Source organism: Helianthus annuus, chromosome 13 (genome assembly GCF_002127325.2).
Source record: "Helianthus annuus cultivar XRQ/B chromosome 13, HanXRQr2.0-SUNRISE, whole genome shotgun sequence".
Taxonomy (NCBI): domain Eukaryota; kingdom Viridiplantae; phylum Streptophyta; class Magnoliopsida; order Asterales; family Asteraceae; genus Helianthus; species Helianthus annuus.
The window spans coordinates 129739367-129761723 of record NC_035445.2 but is presented as its reverse complement, the minus strand read 5'-3'; the positions used below and the strand labels follow the sequence as shown (position 1 = coordinate 129761723).

Genomic DNA, 22357 nt, shown 5'->3' with positions numbered 1-22357 from the left:
CGGCTCTAACTCGATTGTTTCCTAATAATTGTTGTACCTCACAAGTCACATTAATTGGTTGACCAACAGTATCTCGACCCTTAACTACCAAAGCGTTATAAATATTAGGCATTTTGCCTGGCGGAAAGGCTACACAAATGGGAACCATTAACTATTCTTTGACTGAGAATTCGTGAATGATTATTGGATTTGAATCTAAAATTTGGTTTACCTAATGACATAAGAAAATACAAATTGATACATACTTAATTGATTCTTTTGAATCAAAAATCCTGAATTGCTCATTCAATGAGCATTCTCAATATTATGCCTTGAAGAGGACTCGAACCTCCACGCTCTTTAGCACGAGATTTTGAGTCTCGCGTGTCTACCATTTCACCACCAAGGCATCTTGAAAGTGAATCGTATTCCATGAATATGATATCTATCTAGTGTGATGTATGGAATAGTGGAGTGTTGGAGTATTTCTATTGATCGGTCATGTCATATAGGCCCGAATTGGATATAGGAGAAGGATTCGTTAGGAAGCACCCTTTATTGCGAGAACTAGTGTGAATACAACCAAAAATACCTAAAAAAATCTAAAAAAACACACAAAAAAACCTTTTTTTAATATTTTTTTATAAAAAAGCGCTAGTTTTCGTTAATAAAAAATTGGATATTAAAAGTAGCTATTTTAATAAAAATGTTAACAAAAAATTGTGTGCTTTTTAGATTTTTTTAAAGATTTTTAGGTTTTTTGGGGGTTTAGCTTTATGGTTAATTTTTAGCATTTAGCTTGGGCGAGGGGGGGTGGAGGGTTAGGTTTTTGGTGGTGTAAAAGATTTATTTTGTTGTGTTCACATTGGTTCTCGCAATAAAGGTGGTTCTCGCATTAACCATACCCTGTATATATATATATAGAGAGAGAGAGAGAGAGAGAGGAAGGTTAACGTACATCACGTACGACAGGTAATTACGCACGTTCATTTTAAAATCACGCACGTTATAACTCAAAAATCCAAAATCACGCATGTTGAAACATAATAATCACGCATATTGAAAACATTAATCACGCATGTTATAGAACAAATCACGCACGTTGTTGTACGTGAAGTACGTTACCTGTCGTGTATATATATATATATAAACCCACTTTAATTTAGAAAACCCGGGAAACTCAAAGCTCCCAATGTTTTTTTATTTTGAAAAAATTTACACATGTTATATGCATGTTTTTAAGGGTTTTGGGCAAAAAAAATCAAAAAAGCGCCGAGTAGATATTTAAAAAAATAAACAAGTTTTGGTGTAACACATGTTACATTCATCTGACATATTTGTAACATGTGTTACACCAAAACTTGTTTATTTTTTAAAAAATATCTACTTGGCACTTTTTTGATTTTTTTTGCCCAAAACCCTTAAAAACATGTATATAACATGTGTAAATTTTTTCAAAAGAAAAAAACATCGGGAGCTTTGAGTTTCCCGGGTTTTCTAAATTAAAGTGGGTTTTCTATAGATACTTACATTATATATATATATATATATATATAGGGCTAGGTTAACATACACATGCCCTTATCGTACAATATGTACGTGCTAATCTCAGCCGTCGGATCTTCATCCCATGTTAAAATCGCATGTTGTTTTTTTTAACAATATCGCATGTTTTTTAACATGCGATTTCATCAAAATTAACACATGGGAAATTGTTACAAAAAACCAACATACGATTTCATCAAAATTATCACATGCGAAATTGTCACAAAAACCAACATGCGATTTCATCAAAATTATCACATGCGATTTCCCTATATCGTACGTAATGTACGTTAAGAGATATTGTATTTTACACTTTCCATATATATATATATACATATACATATACATATATATATATAGAGGGTAAGGTTCATTGTGACAACCCGAATCTCTAAAGTTAGCGTTACTTTAACTTCACAATCTTTGGCGTTGGAATTACACGTGTACATCACTGGATATTTATGTGTGAATGCTAATCATACATGAAGTCGTTAAACGTGTTTTATGTGTGCTAAACGTGTTATATGTGTTTAAATACTTAGGTCGCTGTGGCATATTCGTACGTAGTAGAGTAATTAATGTAATGAGCCCCGTCTAGTTTCTCACTTGGGCCGCGGACATGTTTAATCTTCACAATATTAGTTTGGGCCGGAGGCCACACTACCTCTCCTCGGCCCATACTTCTTGAAACCCGCATGCCCTAATGTTATATATACGTAGCATATGTGGTGTGGCAAAGATCTCGAATCTTGCCTGACTGAATTGATGATGTTGAGTTTATGCTCATCCAACATAAATTTAAAAAGAAAAAGAAATCCTTTTTTTTAAATCAAATATTCTCATGAAGGATAAGTACAAATATTTTTGAATGGTAGTTAAAACGTATCTTTTAAAAAGACAACAAATTGGACGGTTTGCAAATTATGGTTGCATTTATAGGTGGTGTTTGTTTTTTTCTAAAAAGCTCTTCTTATCCTCTTATGTCTGCACCGCGCAGACCACGCGCAGACGTTTAGGTCTGCAGAGTGTTTGTTTTCTCGAAGACATTTCATTAAAAAACCTCTGCGCGTCCTCTTCTTGATGCAGATATGGCATAGCCTCTTCTAAACTCTTCTTTCCTCTTCTTCTTGCCCTAATATCACAAACACAAAACCAGACATTTTTCATCCAAACCCTAGCATATCTTCTCCATCCTCTCCTCCACCACTGCCGCCGTAACCCTCCTCCCCAGCCCCGCCGCCGTCACCCTCCTCCACCAGCCCCGCCGCCGTCACCCTCATCCCCAGCGCCACCGTCACCCTCCGCCCGAGCCCCACCGCCGTCACCCTCCTCCCCCAGCCCAGCCATCACCGGAGGATGATGATCGGTTCAGAGATATATAGCTATCATTCACCTCTTCTTTGTTAGCCACTTGTTCCTGTTGTCGTTTATTTATGTCTGAAATCATTGGGGTTCTAGCTTCAAAGTTTAATTCTTTATTAATTGGTAAGGTTACTTTTTGATATGGGTTTTGAAGAAATTGAAAAGGGTTTTGGTGAATTTTTCTGTTTTCGTTGTAGGTGATGAAGACTATTCTGAAAAATGTTGTCATTACTTTCTATTACATTTGAATATTTTATTATATTGTATTTAGATATTAACATTTCTTTCTATTACATTTGAATATTTTATTATATTGTAATTAGATATTTATCATTAAATTTTTGTTACCCAACTATTTTGATAAATCAGTTTAATTTTCGTTTATTTTGACGGCTTGCAGAAGTTAAAAAAACAAACAGTCTTCTTCTTGCAGACTGCAGAGGTTTGGTCCACCTCTTCTGCTACAGATGTCTGCAGATGTGGTCCGCAGATTGCAGACATTTTACCTCTGAAAAAACAAACAGCACCATATTGTAGGTTCCTCATATTTTAGAATAAGGTTATTTAAATGGGTTATGGGGGGCGGGTATAGTCCACTACTTGGGGATGTTGGATCTCGGCCCATATGCATACAATAAGCCCGAGTTTAGTTTAATCCACGCGTGCACTTATATGCGATTAATATTAATTATTATCACAAAATCAAATACTTCCAAACCCTAATGGTTCCCTCATCTCCTGGAGATCATCGACAGCCCCTCCCCCTTTGACTGAAATCACCTTCTTGGCTTGGCACCTTCTTTATACATCTTGATACGGGTTAGTATATTTATTAAGTGTTCATGTAGCTTCTGTCAAATATGTTGTTATCAATAACATGAAAACTGTTTCTTGGGATATACTTGTCAAAGCATGCATGATAGTTAATATGCATATGTTAGGGGATGTTACATGATGACGATTTATTCAATGCGAGTGTATTATGGGTTTACCAAACCATTGTTTTATGATTTTTGTTAACCTATGATGTGTATGATTATTGGGCAGTTACATGTATTGATAATACAAAAACTAATGTGTTTTAACAATTGGTCGACAATCGTATATGTACTTGGAAAATATGTGGGTTAATGTATAATTGTTGAGTTTGTATGTGTGATTAGATGGTATAAGGGAACTTATAAGGTGCTGTTTATGATGTTCATTACATGCTAAGATGAAACATTAAAGAATCTGGCCACTTCTTGATTAAACAAAATTGTCATGTGAAAGCAATGATTGTCTTTGATTGAACCAAGAATAACATTCTGACATGTTAGGATGATTGAACTATAAACGTGAGTTTTGGGTTTCAACAACTCAAATCATGTATATTTTTAAATGAGATCATGTGGCGTTATTATTGTATTAGTTATTAGCCTACCTTTGTTAATCTATTAAATAAAGGATATACAAAACAAGTAGTGAATAGTCAATTATTATTTGATATGATGATTACACTGTTTTAATTGATGTGCACTTGTTGTTCACACTTATATTCATCGTTGGATCTAAATATACCTTGTGTGGTGTATAAATTTTGACGAACTTGTTAACTAGTAAACAGTAAACATCTATTGTGTGGATACTTAGGGTATCGCATAACCCAACTCGATACGTACTTACATTCATTATACCTTAGGTCGCGTGTAACGAACCTAGCATTCATTAAACACTAGAAGTACATTAACATACCGAGCACTCTAAGGTGAGTTCATCTCTTGAGCATGCGTCCCGGTGGTTGGGACAGTCAGTGGGTATCCCGGGGAGGGATAAGTCTTTTGGGTAAAAACGGGAATGTTGGATATCACGTTTAAAGTCCCTCCGTGTTGTTTGGTTAGCGGGGAGGCAACATGGTATTAGTTAGTAGCGCTACTTAGGTTTGGCAACTTCACCCCGTACCTAGGAGGATGGGTGTTGAACTAATGACCTAGTCATGACCAATGCTTTGATAGGAGCATTGGAGAAAGGGCAAAATAATCAGAAGTCGTCTTGTATTCGGGGTATTATCAACATTACTTTCGGATTTGTTATTAACTTCAATGGATTAACTAAACACTTGGTAACCAACGTTTTCGTAAAACTATGAACTCACCAGCGTTGTCTGATACACTTGTTGCATGCTCGCAGGACGTTAGGTATCATGGATTTGGGAACATTTTTGTCTGGAGTAGCTGGAGTGGTCATGGGTCGACTGGAGGGATTCACGTGATTGACTATTTTATTTTATAAATTTGATTTGAAACAGTTAAACTATGATTTCTATTATATGCTTCTGCTGAATATGTTGGTTTTCATTCAAACTTACTGATGGTACTTTTTAGTAATAAATGATGATCTTATTTAACAACTCGTGAAGGGTTCGATATGATTAGTGGCTCGTTATTGGTTTGTCACGCCTAGTGGGGTTTCCCATGGGTGATATTTTGGGGGTGTGACAGTTTGGTATCAGAGCCACTGGTTATAGTGAACTAGGTTTTAAAACGATTTTTTTTATAAAACCAAACTATAACCGAACAACTTTGAAAATCGACCATGACACTCAGCTCCAGATTGCAAGGTTCGTCTTCTGTTTACTTTATGCATTACTTGTTTAGGGGTCACACACTCACAGGTTGCATGAAACAACTTACTAGATACTGTGGTAATTTGATAGTGTGACACTACTCTCCGACTTTTGTGAATCGTAACCCAGTAATACCTCCTACTTTACTGAATGAGTGCGGGGGAAACTTTTAGCGCAAGTTAAGAGGCACTGAGATCAGCATGCAAATTGCCTTATTATTGTGGGTGCACACATAATAATAACGTGAGGTGCATGTAAGTCCCAGTGAGGCTTAACGAGTGTGAGAAGGGTTCTGCCCTAATGTGTGTAAACATGGTAGTTTGTAGATTTCAACGTGACACTTAACTTTTACCTCATCCTGATCCCTAAAATTGTTCCTTCTCCTTGTATAGAATCATGAGTGGACGAGGTCATGGACGTAGTCACATCGCGATGACCCAAGCTGAGCTGACAAACTTAATCAACACCTGTGTGGCTGAAGCCTTAGCAGCCTATCAAGCCGGTATGATATGTGCCAAACCTTCTTTATACTTGTGTCGCGTACATAACTCTTACCCATGTATTGTATTCCCTTTCGTTCTATAGGTCAGCAGAATCTGAACCATCCGCCTGCCTGCACGTTTAAGCCATTTATGGATTGTAAGCCATAGACCTTCAGTGGGACTGAAGGGGCTGTGGGGCTACTTCGATGGTTCGAGAAAGCTGAGTCTGTGTTCGCTATGTGTAACTGTCCCGTGGGGGACCGGGTGAAGTATGCTTCAGGCACGCTCGAGGACGGTGCCTTGACTTGGTGGAATGCCCAGGTTCAGATGTTAGGGTATTGAGATGGCGAATGCCACTACATGGGATGACTTCAAGGAATTAATTCGTGAGGAATATTGTCCTCGTGATGAGATACAGAAGCTTAAGAATGAGTAATATGATTTGCAGATGGAAGATCTGAGATCGAGGCGTACACGAGACGATCTCATGAACTGGAAATTCTGTGCCCTAACCTGTCTCGACCTCCACCTCGGCGAATTGAGTTGTATCTCAAGGGCTTAGCACCGGCTGTTAAGGGGTATGTCACTGCAGCAAACCTTAACAATCTGCCTCAGATCATCCGTTTGGCACACAAGATCACTGACCAAGAGGTTGAACGTCGCAATTTGCCGCCTCGTAAATCTGTTACTACCTCGACTGCTACAGCTACCACACATGCTGGTGATAACAAGCGAAAATGGAAAGATGCTGACAAAGCAACCAGGGCGAGTCAACCTCAGAAAAGGGCAAACAATAGTACCAACCGTAGTTTTAGCCAGTCGCCTTCTGTGAACCAGAATCAGAGCAACAATTTAAATCAGGGTTCTTATGCAGGAAAGCTACCAAAGTGTGATAAGTGTATGTTTCATCATCGCGGGACATGCACCCGGGTATGTCATAGGTGCAACAAGGTGGGTTATATGGCTAAAGATTGTAGGGTCTGGCTCCCAAAGCACCCGCAGCAGCAGCAGCCACAGCAACAGGAGAGACAAGAGTCTCAACAGAATCGAGGAAATCAAAAGGGGTGCTTTCAGTGTGGTGAGGAGGGTCATTATAAGCAGGATTGCCCTCAGCTTAACCAGAATGATGGCAATGTTGAGACCAGTACGTCTTCTTTGAATGATCTTTTCGCTTCTGCTTTATTAGACTTTGGTATCTATTGGAGTTATGTGTCTTGGGATTTAGTCGTCAGTTAGGACTGACTCCCACCCTTTTTGTAAATAAGCATGTAGTAGAATTAGCTGATAGTAAATCGATAGAGGCTTCTTATGTACTTATTGGTTGTAAACTCGATCTCATGGGTCAAGTGCTCGACATTGACCTACTTCCTGATACCCTTGTAAGTTTTGACGTGGTCGTTGACATAGATTTGGTTATCCATGCATCAAGCGGAAATTCTCTATAAAGAGAAAATCGTGCGTATCCCTCTCCCTATTGGAGAATCCTTATCAGTTCAAGATCATCGTAGTGGTGCCATGGTTGGCATCATCTCAGTCATGAAAGCCCAGAAGTGTCTACGAAAGGGCTACCCTGCTATACAAGTGTAACACCTTGAAAATTTGCGTCCTATAATGTATTGACACATGTCATAAGCTTGGACGTGTTAAATAATACTATAGAGGGACTAAAGTTGACAAACATAGAAAGTATGTGAATTCAAGGGTTCAAGATGTCAACAAGGGATAAATATACTTTACAGTAACCCTACATGACGCTCGTACCTTCAAACGAATGAATCATGGATCATACGGAACGAAATGTGGAAGAAAGTGAGAGATTACGAGCTACAGGGGTTAAATGTGTCAACATGTTTAAGTTATACCTCTGAGTGACCCTTTAACAAACCCGAGGCTTTGTAACGGTAAAATATGCTCACTAGAATGCACGATATAAATTTCATCAAGTTCCGTTATAAAATGAGAAAGTTATGATCGAATTCGTATGAGAGGGGTGAAAAGCGTCAAACACTGAAAGTTGTGACTTTTCGGGTAATAATAAAATAACCGAGGATTAATAAGTTGGGTAAAAGTCCTGAGGCCCTTATACGTAAATAAGAAAGGCCCAAAATGCAAAGTTACCCCTTCGAAACGCCAAGAGCCGACTGTAATAATTGAAAAAGATTTGAAAATCTTACAGCAGGTCTCAGGCGGGCCGCGTAAAGGTTGCAAAGGGCTTTATGCGGGTTGCGCTAGCAGTAAAAGATATGGGCTCTGACAAGGAGATTCATACGGGCCGCGTAAGAATTGCAGGACCTCTTACGCAGGCCACGTCAATGGCCCAGATGCAGAAAACGTGGACAGAAGCACTGTTTGGTGTTTTAACCGACTCTAGACATTATTGCAAGAGCATGGGCGCCCCCTAAACGACCCCTAGCACTCAGGGACACTTATTGATGATCTGGTTATCTAAGGTGTTTGGTTTACTATATAAAGGCCTCTTGTGCACACATTGTAACCACACCTTCAAACTACACTTCTGATCATTTCTGGAGCTCAAGTGTCTTCACTACTCATCTCTGGTCGTGCATAGGACTTCAGTAAGTGTCCCTAACCCTTCTTAGTTAAGTTTTTGCTTAGTTATTGCTTAAAAGTCAATCCGTCGTAATTAACGATTGACTTAACGGTTAATCACAAATGGTCCAGTGATTAGCCGAATCAAAAGTTGTTATATGTTGGTAATCATGTGGGCATTAAACCCTTAAAAGGGCTCCCTCTGATTCCCACTCTAACTAGTCCAAATGTCTGGTCAAAGTTGCTTAGAAAAAGTCAACAGAATGCTAATTTTCGATTTAATGCATAATTAATAATGTAGATGGTATGTAACATGTTTTACCACTCATATAACTTGATAATAAGTATTATAACTGGTCTAAGCTTGTTTGATCCGACCATTTACTGTTTTGACCCGGTTCGGAACCGAAAGTCGCAAAACTTTGACTTTTGCTTTGACTTCAGTTCTGACCCGTTTTGGTATGATTTAGATATGCCTTAGGCTCTCTTAGGACCAGGTTACATGATGGTATAACCCTCTGTGGCTGGTTCGTTGTTTGTCCAAGTCATTTGCACATTTCCGTTATATGCTTAAATGTTGACCATAATGCCCTTTTGACCTTAAAACGAGAATTTTGTATATGTGAAAGGACAACAACCTTAGTTACTGATTCCTAAACATGTCCCTAAAATATCATGTCAATCCAATTTCTAGAATAGGAGTTATGCTAAATAGCGCAAATAAGAAAACTTTAGTAATTAAAACGGCGCATTTAGCATAAAGCCTATCTAAACCCAAATTTCAACACCAAACCTTTTACACGCTGATGTAAAATAATATTTTGAGATTTTTAAAGATTTTTAATTATTTTTAACCTGCTCATAACCTACGGTTATGGCTTTGATTCGGTGAATACCAAATATACCCTTTTCGAACATAAAATGAGTTCTACATGGTATTTTGACCCGAATCCAATTGCTACTGATTTTAAATAATAAATAAAGTATTCTAAACTTTATAACTTATTCAGAAAACTCAGATTTCCTGTATAACCCGGAAATCTCTTTTATAATCTTTAAAATGACCAAATTACCCCTATGGGGCGTATATTGGGATTAAACTCGTTATGGGCATAATGGAAGGTATCCTACTAATACCACAACCTCTTCGGAGCATATTAACATAGGAAACCTGTGTAGGACTCTTACGGTTACCTGTTACGCCATTTACGCGTTCGGTCCGGTTTATGTAACTAGTTTACATAAATTAGCCGAAACGGGTCAAACCTTGTCGTTTTCATCTCAAAACCCAGAATGTGTTTAGTTTACCCATAATATACAAGTCTCCGAACTTGTTGGGTCCAAACCACATTCCATTCCCGGTTTTCGCCTTTCATGCGATTAAACCGTAATTATCCTTTGAAACTAATCGGTCTAAGCTTAGGCTAAATTAAAGACCCGTTAGGATTCTAATAGGTTATTATAAACCTTCGTTCCAGAATAGGAGACCAGTAAAAGATACTTGCATTTGCTTGTTGTGGTTATTACTTGCTCAGCTAAATACTTTTAACTTATTTCCCCTTATACGGGCTTGGGGTATGGTATATAAAATACCGCTTGGTCGGGCAATTGACCTTAACTCATTAGTAGTTGAGTATTATCATGGTGACCCGCTTAAAAATTTGGTGTTGTTTGTTTTACGCTTTTGGGAGTTTAATGACCATGTCCCGGATATCCTTGGCATCGTTTTACGAAATGGCCACGACCTTGACACGCGGGTGTAGGCGTACACCCGACAATGTGTCCATACTTATAAAGGTATAATCGTTGGTTTTCCTCGCGCGTTTTTGTACTATGTGGTGTGTCAATTAACCTTAAACCCGGCACGAAATGGGCGACTGAACGCATAACGAACCTGTAATTCTTTTACAAGATTAGATTTGATTAATTATCCCAAGTTATAAAAGTTTGTGCCTCGTGCATTCAAATCAATTTTATTAAACCTTTTTCGAAAGTGTCTGTTGAATGTATTTACCAGTGTAAACTGACGTATTTTCCCCAAAAAGATTAAATGCAGGTTCTACACGAAATAGGCTGGCCACTCCTTAGCATCGTTAGAGTCTCGCAAGCCTGGATGCCACTATCTGTTGAACATTATTTCCTATTTTATTTTTGATCCCCTGTGGATTATTTCGACTACTTGTGATACTTGGATATTACATTTGTCGGTTGAAATATATCTATCTTTATGCTTCCGCTGTGCATTTAAATATTGTGTTATTTGACTATATTGTTGCCAACTACGTCATGGTAATCCCCCACCGGGCCCACCGGTGAAACGTGTGGAAATCGGGTTGTGACAACAAGCTCTCGTCACCAAGTTGCAACCTGAAGAAAGGAAGATCGAGGATCTTCCAGTTATCCGTGAATTTTCTGACGTGTCTTCTAAAGAGTTACCTAGTTTACTTCCACATCGTTAGGTGGAATTTCAGACTGACCTTATGCAATTTCAGATTCATTCAGGGATACAACAATCCCTTAGGTTCACTGGATGCTATCGCAGATTCACCATGGGATTTTCAAAGTTGCGCAACTTCACCTCCTTAGCACAGCGGGGAGCTGTGAATTCATGGGAAATAAAACAGGGGAACGTCTTTTTAGCTTTTGAAACCCAACCCTGCAACGCATTGAGCATCACTTCTATCCGAGGGTACTAATGATCTGGCGGTATACCATGATGGTCGAATCAGAGTCCCAGTTACACATCAATGCAGCACGAGAAGGAGATGGCCCACGTGGTGGACTTATAGGAAGAACTGCACGAGTCACGACCTACGGTGGGAGCCATGGTCTTTGGATTTAAGTTGGAGGCGTTACTTGGACGGTACCAAATGCACTACCTAGACCAATCACAAGGGCCTCCCGTATACCCTTGTTTCGAAAGAGCTAAACATGAGATGGCATCGCTGGATGGGACTTTTGAATGAATGCGACTGTGAAACCTGGACGTGCACGAGCTTTGCAGCTTGATAGCCACTCTAACATATCTGATCAGACTCTCCTTGTTCAAACTGAAGGACTGAAGGAAGAGTGTTCTCCAGAATGACCTATGCAGGGCATGGGAAAGCAACCCTTGGCAGATCGGACGATATTTGCTACTTCATGGAACGAATATGAACCTCACTATACAGCAACCTTAGGGAACTGGTGCAGGCAAAGCATGCGGGCCTCGATATCCTATTCATCTGAGTTTTGATAGGATGTAGTAAAACCTGAAGACCATGTACGGATGACCGGGCCTGAAGGCCCACATAGCAACGCATGAGAACGATGGTTGACTTGTGGGAAAGTCAAGGTGGGATATTAGCAACCAGAAACACATGTATGGAAATAAGAACAGACTGCCTTGGATTTTGTCACTAATCAAGAAAACTGATAAGTCAGACAATACAGTTGGTATGTTCCTCTGAGAGAGACGGCTTTTGGGCACGAGGTGCCAACTCCTATTACCTCTGAATTTGAGCTATGCAAGATTTATGTCAGGCAATACACAAAACCCTTGGCTCACGTCAGGACCAGAGCATTGCTTATCGTCATTGGCCAAACGATCAGAGAAAACGAACTCTCCTGGCACTCGAAGACATGCTGCGAGCATGTGTGTGACTAGCTTTGGTGCAAATTTGAAGGACTCTTACCTATGGTTGAGTATTACTGCGGCAGTTATCATCTTGGTAACCAGACAGCTCTGTTGAGGCATTACATAGACAATAATGCCAACCTTCTTGTTAGACCGAGATGGTTGACAACTTAATTATTGGTCCAGGTCTTGTACTCAAAACTCTTAGGAAGGTTGTTTGGATCAGGAGTCGATTGGCGGCAACGCGTGACCGTCAAGAAAGCTCATAAACTTGGGAAACGCTGGAGGCGATTGTATTGTGTTGAGAGTCTCACCCTGGGAGGGTGTGGTACACTTGGGAAGTGTGACAAGCTTAAATTACGTTACGTCGGGTTATTCGAAATTCTAGAAAGAATCGGTCATGTCGCTTAAAACTCAAGTTACCCGACGAATTGGGTAACGTTCATGATGTCATTTATGTCGCGAGCCTAAAGCAGTGTTTGTCCGACGAAACGCTTGTGATACCTTCTTAGAGTCTGAGTCTAACATCAAGTTGTAGTTGTCAAGGTGCCTATTGAAATCATGCCCTAGGAGGTTAAGGTTTGCGAGCACTGTCAAATTCCAATTATGAAAGTTCGTTGGAACTCGAGACTAAGTATCCGCAATCGTACGAATCTGTTGAATCATTCCGATGCGACTGGTGAATTTCGGGGACGAAATTGCCTTTCAAGTTGGGGATGATGTGGCACCTGAGAATAATCCGCAACAACCTTGATTTCTCACTTCACTCCTTTGTGCTTACTTGCCAAATTTCAGGACGAAATTTCTTTCAAGTTGGGGATGATGTGACAACCCGAATCTCTAAAGTTAGCGTTACTTAAACTTCACAATCTTTGGCGTTGGAATTACACGTGTACATCACTGGATATTTATGTGTGAATGCTAATTATACATGAAGTCGTTAAACGTGTTTTATGTGTGCTAAACGTGTTATATGTGTTTAAATACTTAGGTCGCTATGGCATATTCGTACGTACGTAGTAGAGTAATTAATGCAATGAGCCTCGTCTAGTTTCTCACTTGGGCCGCGAACATGTTTAATCTTCACAATATTAGTTTGGGCCGAAGGCCACACTACCTCTCCTCGGCCCATACTTCTTGAAACCCGCATGCCCTAATGTTATATACACGTAGCATATGTGGTGTGGCAAAGATCTCGAATCTTGCCTGACTGAATTGATGATGTTGAGTTTATACTCATCCAACATAAATTTAAAAAGAAAAAGAAATCCTTTTTTTAAATCAAATATTCTCATGAAGGATAAGTACAAATATTTTTGAATGGTAGTTAAAACCTATCTTTTAAAAAGACAACAAATTGGACGGTTTGCAAATCATGGTTGCATTTATATTGTGGGTTCCTCATATTTTAGAATCAGGTTATTTAAATGGGTTATGGGGGGCGGGTATAGTCCACTACTTGGGGATGTTGGATCTCGGCCCATATGCATACAATAAGCCCGAGTTTAGTTTAATCCACGCATGCACTTATATGCGATTAATATTAATTATTATCACAAAATCAAATACTTCCAAACCCTAATGGTTCCCTCATCTCCTGGAGATCATCGGCAGCCCCTCCCCCTTTGACTGAAATCACCTTCTTGGCTTGGCACCTTCTTTATACATCTTGATACGGGTTAGTATATTTATTAAGTGTTGATGCAGCTTCTGTCAAATATGTTGTTATGAATAACATGAAAACTATTTCTTCGGATAAACTTGTCAAAGCATGCATGATAGTTAATATGCATATGTTAGGGGATGTTACATGATGACGATTTATTCAATGCGAGTATATTATGGTTTTACCAAACCATTGTTTTATGATTTTTGTTAACCTATGATGTGTATGATTATTGGGCAGTTGCATGTATTGATAATACAAAAACTAATGTGTTTTAACAATTGGTCGACATTCGTATATGTACTTGGAAAATATGTGGGTTAATGTATAATTGTTGAGTTTGTATGTGTGATTAATTGGTATAAGGGAAGTTATAAGGTGTTGTTTATGATGTTCATTACATGCTAAGATGAAACATTAAAGAATCTGGCCACTTCTTGATTAAACAAAATTGTCATGTGAAAGCAATAATTGTCTTTGATTGAACCAAGAATAACATTCTGACATAAACCCACTAATTCACATTACTACTGGACCATTCGAAATCAACACATGGGCTGAATTAAGTAATTATCTAACAACAAATTAAATGTTATCTCAATTGAATGATGTGCCTGACACTCTGTACTGGATCACATGTTAGGATGATTGAACTACAAACGTGAGTTTTGGGTTTCAACAACTCAAATCATTTATATTTTTAAATGAGATCATGTGGGGTTATTATTGTATTAGTTATTAGCCTACCTTTGTTAATCTATTAAATAAAGGATATACAAAACAAGTAGTGAATAATCAATTATTATTTGATATGATGATTACACTGTTTTAATTGATGTGCACTTGTTGTTCACACTTATATTCATTGTTGGATCTAAATATACCTTGTGTGGTGTATAAATTTTGACGAACTTGTTAACTAGTAAACAGTAAACATCCATTGTGTGGATACTTAGGGTATCGCATAACCCAACTCGATACGTACTTACATTCATTATACCTTAGGTCGCGTGTAACGGACCTAGCATTCATTAAACACTAGAAGTACATTAACATACCAAGCACTCTAAGGTGAGTTCATCTCTTGAGCATGCGTCCTGGTGGTTGGGACAGTCAGTGGGTATCCCGGGGAGGGATAACTCGGTAAAAACGGGAATGTTGGATAATATACTCATCCTATCACCTTTAAAGTCCCTCCGTGTTGTTTGGTTACCGGGGATGTAACATGGTATTAGTTAGTAGCGCTACTTAGGTTTGGCAACCTCACCCCGTACCTGGGAGGACGGGTGTTGAACTAATGACCTAGTCATGACCAATGCTTTGGTAGGAGCATTAGAGAAAGGGCAAAATAATCAGAAGCCGTCTTGTATTCGGGGTATTATCAACATTACTTTCGGATTTGTTATTAACTTCAATGGATTAACTAAACACTTGGTAACCAACGTTTTCGTAAAACTATGAACTCAACAGCGTTGTCTAGCGTTGTCTGATATACTTGTTGCATGCTCGCAGGACGTTAGGTATCTTGGATTTGGGAACTTGCTGTCTGGAGTAGCTGGAGTGGTCATGGGTCGACTGGAGGGATTCACGTGATTGACTATTTTATTTTATAGATTTGATTTGAAACAGTTAAACTATGATTTCTTTTATATGCTTCCGCTGAATATGTTGGTTTTCATTCAAACTTATTGATGGTACTTTTCAGTAATAAATGATGATCTTATTTAACAACTCGTGATTGGTTCGATATGATTAGTGGCTCGTTATTGGTTTGTCACGCCTAGTGGGGTTTCCCATGGGTGGTATTTTGGGGGTGTGACATTCATGCGCGAACCACTCTTATTGCGAGAACCAGTGTGAACACAAAATAAAATCTAAAAAAATAAAAAGAGCACTAAAATTTTTTTGATATTTTTCTTAAAAAAATCGCTATATTTCGTTACCATAAAAAACAAAAAAAAAACTTTTTTTTGAGTAACAGTTATCCATGCACATGTGCATATGTATCATTACTTCAACAAATTCGGTAATTGTCACACCCCGACCACATTAAAACAACAAACCGTGACGGAAACGTCGGGGAGTGTTGCAACAGAATTATTGTTCCACAACCATGGTAACCAAATGTTTCGTTTTATTGATTCATTATGAAGTGTACATTGCCTTTAAACCAAAACAAACGAACTACACATTGATTATAACTGTTATTAAGTCACTAAGGCCTCGTCCAGGTCCTATGTGACACAAGCTTCCTAGCATTCAACATCAAGCAATACCACCTAAAACATATGTAAAAATAAAGTCAGCAAAGAAATGCTGGCGAGTACATAGGTTTTAGGAGAGTATCGGATTCATGGCTCGTTTATATGTTGCAGTATCTCATTAGACTACAAGAGTCGAAAGTACAAACCTTGTTTTGAAAAGTGTATTGCAACATAATTAACCAACTCAAATCAAATTGGTTATAGTTTATAAAATCTCGTAGCCATGATTCTTAATCCCAAAACATTTGTTTTAGTAAACCAACTCGTAAACATCTCGTAAAAACTCGTTAATAAAACTCGTATGGTTTATATCATTTCGAAAACCTCGTTGTGTGACATCGTTTCAAATCGTTTTCCCAAGTGAACTAAATAACGACACGCAATGTAATATGATAGAAGCACTTATATATAAGATGTACCAGCGACGTATCTACCATGCTTATATCATGCTACACCCGTCCCATTATCTAATCACTACCCAAAACCAATCGTTTATTCAAATCATTTATCTCGTTTAAGTCGTCTCAAATCGTTTAAGTCGTCCCAAAATCGTGTTCGTTTTAATAGTGAAACTACTTTTGGTCGTCTCGCTAATAAAATTCAAACCTTCGTGACTCATCTACCTCGTTTCTCGTATTAACAAACCACCAACGGGTAAGTTAACAATCATAGATTCGGTCGTTACCTACATAACCCCCACACATAACCATGGGTGTAGTCTGATAACGGGATTTGTCAGATCCTATGGTACCATACCCTAATACTGGTCGGCTTGATCAATGCTAATGAATGTCATTTGTTATGTAACTACAACCAACAAGTTTTGTTCACTTTATTGAAATCGTTATTAGTTTAGTATAAACCATCTTAATCGTTTTTGAAATCATCGTTTAAACCTTGAAATCGTTTTGTACATATGAATCACCCCTAAACAATTGAAAACAATAAAATAGGGGAACTATGTACTCACATCGAAGTGCAAAGTATCCTCAATCTAAAGAACTCAACAAGCTCAATCAACCAAGGAAACTTAAGCAGCACCTAATAATCGAATCACTAGTCAAATAAAAGACGCCTAAATCGGAAGATCGGATAGAATGAGGTCTTGTATACCAAATGAGTGTTGGAACTCATGTGATATGGTTTAACAAAGCCTACATCCTAAATTAAAACCTAACCTAAGTGCTTTTGACCCGTTGCGACCCATTAAGGTAGCTTACGCTACTTTAACGCGTCGTGCGCGCAAACGCATGTTCGAGACGTCTAACTAGTCCTATGACAAGTATTATATGCCTAAACATGTTTAAATAGGTTGCATAATCAGTTTAGGTGACAAAAGTTATGTTACATATGCTTAAAGTCCAATTATGCATGAAAAGGGCGTTTTGGTAATTTACCTAAGGCATATAATCTACTTATCATATAACTACTTAAACTCGGTGACCATAAGGTATAACCTCGGAAGGTTATTCCCTATGCAACTATGGTCACTAACCATGTTTGGTCGGATCCTAATGATCGACCAAACGGGTAGAGTTCGAAAGTCTAAGCCTAAGCGGTGGTTTAGACCGCTCGACTTACGACTCTAAACAAGCACTAACTAAAAGTGACGAGCTAAACATGTCAAAACATGTTTAACCTACTGATTTGGTATCAAAACGAGGCGTTTTGATACCTAATAGTAGTTCCGTTGCAAAATGCGTGCTAAAACGCATTTTGACCGAAACTTTGACTCGTCACTATACCTAGTTAACGTGGTAATCAGTGGGTATAGTTACTAAGGACTATAACCAACGTGATTACGCTCACGTTGCGAAGTTCAAACGAACTTCTAGTTGACCAACTCGTGGTCAAAGCTGAAAGTCAAACTATATTTGACTTTCAAACTAGGAAAGCAATAAAAAGAATGAAAGAATGCTCACTATGGGTCCTTGCTATCTTTTCTACAAGAAAACCCAGTTCCCAATAAGATTAGAAAGCTCCAAACACTTGAGGGAGCTCTCAAATCAGATGTAGAGAAGAGGAAGAATGAATGAGCAAAGAAACAAGTGAAATGGATGGCTATTTATACTTGTAGCAACTCAACAAGATCATTCCACATGTTTGTGTAGCTTCCAAGCATTAAACCATGGCCATACACTTGTTTGTTGCAGGTTCAAAGCCTTGGGGAGGTGGTAACTTGGTTACCACACAAAGAACTTTGCATAACAGCCCTTAAAGAATCAAACAACAGCAAAAATCAACTTTCTGGTCACTGGGCATGCTTTACGGACCGCAAAGGGTCACTTACGGTCCATAAGGACCATGCTGCAGATCAGCAACTTTCAGAAATTGACAGTTTTGGCCCCTGAGCTTGTTTTGACGCGTTTTGGCACTTCTAACACCCGTTAAGCCCATTTTTAAGTTCCATAATGAAGTTAAAATATGGGAAACATTAAACATGCTCAAAAATATGTCGGATGTTGGTTCATTTGGCCGTACGGTTGCGTTGTTCGGCTAATTACGACGGAAATCGTAACGGGCGCGAAAACGATCCAAATTGCGAAACGAATGGAATTTTTGCATGCTGATCACTAAAATAAAAATATTTTAGTGTGTACAAAAATTTTGGATGTCTAGATGTGGTCAGAGCGTAAGATATGCGCGGAAATGCAAACTTACGCCGTTTTTGACACTTTTAGTCCCTGGAAGATCAAATAAGCATATTTTCGCACACCGAACCACCCAAAGCTTATTTCTAAACTATGTTTAGGTTATTTATGGTATGTTTAGCTTATGATCAAGTTCCGGACTGTTCGACACCATACGAATCAGTATAGTTTCGTAGTTTGACACAAATAGTCCCTACGATCGAATAAACTTGTTTTCGATACACCAAACCATCCAAAACTTATTTCTAAGTTATGTGAAGGTTATTTAAGGTGTGTTAAGCCTATTTCACTATCCCAGAGTGTTTTGTCGCGTTTAACTGAGTGCGTTTACGCACCAGTTTGCGTATAACCTTCCAGAAAGCGATTTAAAGCTTGAAATTGAATTGAATCAAATTGTAAAAATCATCAAACATAAATACACACATAATAACACCAAAAAACATTGTTTCATTGATAATTAACGTTGTTTTGCATTGTTCATTGATTAAAGAGCACAATTGTCACAGTAATACGTTATCAAGAATAGACAATTGCACTTTAATTTACAATACCATTCGTAATACACTACTTTTTACATTACCAATATTCAAAATGCACATATGCATCATTATGTATAACCATGATATAACGTATTTTGGTACAAAATGTTTGTGATTTTTAATGGAGAAGTAGGCCGATATACATGTTTTTTTGGTTAGTTATATCTAGTGGTTGATGGTTTGGTATAGTTGTCAATTTATGATGTAATATCTTGATTGAATAGTATAAATGGTGTTTACATACATGTAATAAAGTGAAAATATCGGTAATGGTATTGTATTATGGATGGTAGGATGTAATGGTATTGTATTATGGATGGTAGGAGATAATGGTAGTGTATTATGGATGGTATGATAGATGAAAGAGAAAGTGTATTCAAAGTAGTATACCAAAACACCTTATTTCATGTTGATACATATAGATGCATATGTGCATTTCTAATATTGGTAATGTAAAAAGTATTGTATTACACATGGTAGTGTAAATGAAAGTGCAATTGTCTAATAGTTGTAATGAATTACGGAATTTGTCAAAGAAATGACAAAAATGCACATATGCATGTTTGTGTATTATGGATGGAATGATAGATGAAAGAGAAAGTAGTGTACCAACACACCTTATTTCATGTTGATACATATAGAAGCACAAATGCATTTCTAATATTGTTAACGTAAAAAGTAGTGTATTACACGTGGTAGTGTAAATGAAAGTGCAATTGTCTAATATTTGTAGTGAATTACGGAATTTGTCAAAGAAATGATACAAATGCACATGTGCGTAGATAACTGTGACTCGATTTTTTTAACATTGTTTTTATTGTAAACAAAATATAGCAATTTTTACAAAAAATGGTAATAACAATTTTTTTAGGTGTTTTTTGGGGTTTTTTTAGGTATTACTATTTGTGTTCACACTGGTTCTCGCGGTTCTCACAATAAAGGGTGGTTTCTAACGGATCCTTCTCCTATATATATATATATATATATATATATATATATATATATATATATATATATATATATATATAGGGAGCCGCTAGAATGAGAACCACCTCGAGTTGTAAGAACCGCGAGAACTACACCCCACGGAGCGCCGTTCGCCGCGATTTTTTTTTTACAAGTAGATGTGTGCATTATAAACACGGCCGTAAAAAATCACGGCGAACGGCGCTCCGTGGGGTGTACTTTTTTACACCTCAAGTTTGGTGAAAAAAAAAGAAAAAAGAAAAAAAATTAAAAAACACCAAACTTGAGGTGTAAAAAAGTACACCCCACGGAGCGCCGTTCGCCGTGATTTTTTACGGCCGTGTTTATAACGCACACATCTACTTGTAAAAAAAATCGCGGCGAACGGCGCTCCGTGGGGTGTAGTTCTCGCGGTTCTTACAACTCGGGGTGGTTCTCATTTTAGCAGCCCCCTATATATATATATATATATATATATATATATATATATATATATATATATATATATATATATATATATATATATATATATATATATATATATATATATATATATATATATATATATATATATATATATATATATATATATATATATATATATAACTTTCTTTTGGGGGGAGTGGAGGGTTAGGTTTTTTGTGGTGTAATAGGTTTATTTCGTTGTCTTCACATTGGTTATCGTAATAAAAGTGGTTCTCGCATGAACCCTACCGTGTGTGTATATATATATATATATATATATATGTATATATATACGACAGATAATTATGGCTTAACGTACATCACGTACGACAGATAATTACGCACGCTCATTTTGAAATCACGCACGTTATAATTAAAAATTCAAAATCACGCATGTTGAAACACAATAATCACGCATATTGAAAACATTAATCACGCATTTATAAAACAAATCACGCACGTTGTTGTACGTGAAGTACGTTAAGCCGTAATGTACGATATCCTTTTTCTATACATATATATATATATATATATATACATATATATATATGATTCGGTTTAAATGAAAACCACCACGAGTTGTGAGAACCGTGAGAGCTTTTTAATCACGCGCGAGTTGGGCCAAAATTTTCTTGCACAAACGTAGATGAAAACATTATAAACACATTTGTAAGAAAAGTGAAAGAAATTGTCGAGTCGTTAGTTTTAACTTATGCAAGTTTTTTTAGGTGCTCACATAAAATTTTATTGAAGACAACTATTTTTTATCAGGGCGTATAAAAACTTGGCCCAACTCACACACATCAGTCAAAACTAACGACTCGACAATTTTTTTCACTTTTTTACAGATGTGTTTATAATATTTTCATCTACGTTTGTGCAAAAAAATCTTGGCCCAACTCACACGGGATCAAAAAGTTCTCAAGGTTATCACAACTCATAGTGGTTCTCATTTTAACCCATCCCTTTATATATATATATATATATATATATATATATATATATATATATATATATATATATATATATATATATATATAGGGGAAAGTTAAAATGAAAACCACTAGTTTTGTGAAAACTAATTAAAAAAGCCAAAAAGACATACCATTTTTTTATTTTTTTTACATACCAATTCTCGCCACTTTTAGTATATAAAAAAATTTCAAAAAAAAAAATTGTGTAGTGCACATGTGTAGTACACATACACATGTGTAGTATTATTACACATGTGTAATACAATTTTTTAAAAAAAAATTTATAAAAAAAAACCTGCGATTTTTTATAAAAAAATTGAAAAAAAATTTGTGTGTTTTTTAGGCTTTTTTTAGTTAGTTTTCGAGTTTTCACAATAAACGTGGTTTTCATTTGAATCATCCCATATATATAGGGAAATGTTCAAATGAAAACCACTAGTTAACTCGAAAACTAACTAAAAAAGCTAAAAAACATACAATTTTTTTTCATACCAATTTTCGCCAGTTTTAGTATATAAACAAAAAATTTAAAAAAAAATTTAGTACTCATGTGTAATAGTACACATACACATGCGTAGTACACATACACATGCGTAGTACACATACACATGTGTAGTATTACACATGTGTAATACAAAAACAAAATATTTATTTTTTTCTGAAATTTTTTTTTATATATAAAAAAACCTGCGA

General features: G+C 37.2%; 1 protein-coding gene and 1 non-coding gene across 2 annotated transcripts in view; both read right to left on the bottom strand.

Annotated features, from left to right (window-relative positions):
- Window positions 1-112, bottom strand: part of LOC118485860 (ATP synthase subunit beta, chloroplastic-like) — a 492-nt gene extending 380 nt beyond the window's left edge. Inside the window, exon 1 of the mRNA XM_035982357.1 lies at window positions 1-112. This exon is cut by the window's left edge and continues 380 nt beyond it. Coding sequence (XP_035838250.1) covers window positions 1-112 — 112 coding nt within the window.
- Window positions 113-307: 195 nt separating this feature from the next.
- TRNAL-CAA lies at window positions 308-388 on the bottom strand. Its single transcript has one exon. It is a non-coding gene; the product is annotated as a tRNA-Leu (tRNA).
- Between the last annotated feature and the right edge of the window lie 21969 nt (window positions 389-22357).